The sequence below is a fragment of the Palaemon carinicauda genome, chromosome 13, assembly GCF_036898095.1.
Source record: "Palaemon carinicauda isolate YSFRI2023 chromosome 13, ASM3689809v2, whole genome shotgun sequence".
Taxonomy (NCBI): domain Eukaryota; kingdom Metazoa; phylum Arthropoda; class Malacostraca; order Decapoda; family Palaemonidae; genus Palaemon; species Palaemon carinicauda.
This window is the reverse complement of record NC_090737.1, coordinates 17,089,054-17,089,889: the sequence shown is the minus strand read 5'-3', so window position 1 is coordinate 17,089,889 and position 836 is coordinate 17,089,054. Positions and strand designations below refer to the sequence as shown.

Here is an 836-nt window from a genome sequence, read left to right as displayed (position 1 = left end):
TCCTGACCACAAGCAGCCAGAGATGTCTTAAACGTTCCAGTGTTTGTAGCAAAGACAGCCCAGCAGGCAGCAGCAGCAGAGAAAGAAGAAGAAGAAGAAGAAGAAGAAGAAGAAGAATCAACGTCGTAAGAGGAAGAGAAGAAGAAGCAACAACAGCAGCTAAAGTAACTCACCCTCTTCCCTACCGAGGTAATTCTTCAGCCTATTTCTGGCCTCGTCATAATATCCTCGAATCTTTTCCACGCTAGACAGGCCTCCTTCCTTGCCCTCGCCGTAGTTTTCATGCCCCTCGAAGGGGTCGATCTTCACGCCCTTGTGGTTAGGATCATGTTCCATGTAGGTTGCTTCCAGGAGAAATTCGGTCTAGAAAATTACGCGGATATTCCACCCGACGGAAGTCCAGCTTATATCCTTCGATGGAGTAATAGAAAATCTATATATTACGTTACTCCACCTCTGATTATTTCTTATCAATAGATTTCTATTGAATTTGAGCGATGTCGAATATACTTCGATAACTATTCCGGGCGCTCGGGATAATTTTGTCTAAGCCACGACTCGCGTTGATACACGTCCTACCGCATCGAGCGTCAGGAACCTTCTGACAGAGGAGATCCCCAGAGAGAGGGAAGCGACAAGCAAGAAGTATCCGATTCACACTCGTTGGGATTGACCTTGACCCTCCCTCCCTCCCCCATCCCACAGGACCCTCATTCCTCACTTTTTCCTTCAAGATAATGAGCTGATTTATTGACCTTATGTTTATGTTGATCCAGAGAAACGATCTTCTTACGTGACTGTAGAGTCGGGGAAAAGAGGGCTAGGCCGAGCACGCA

General features: G+C 46.8%; 1 protein-coding gene across 1 annotated transcript in view; it reads right to left on the bottom strand.

The window, feature by feature from the left end:
- The window catches only part of LOC137651895 (uncharacterized), a 58,418-nt gene extending 57,879 nt beyond the window's left edge, over window positions 1–539 (bottom strand). The window contains exon 1 of the mRNA XM_068385097.1: window positions 174–539. Coding sequence (XP_068241198.1) covers window positions 174–336 — 163 coding nt within the window. The 5' untranslated portion in view covers window positions 337–539. The remainder of the gene's footprint in view (window positions 1–173) is intronic.
- Window positions 540–836: the final 297 nt, after the last annotated feature.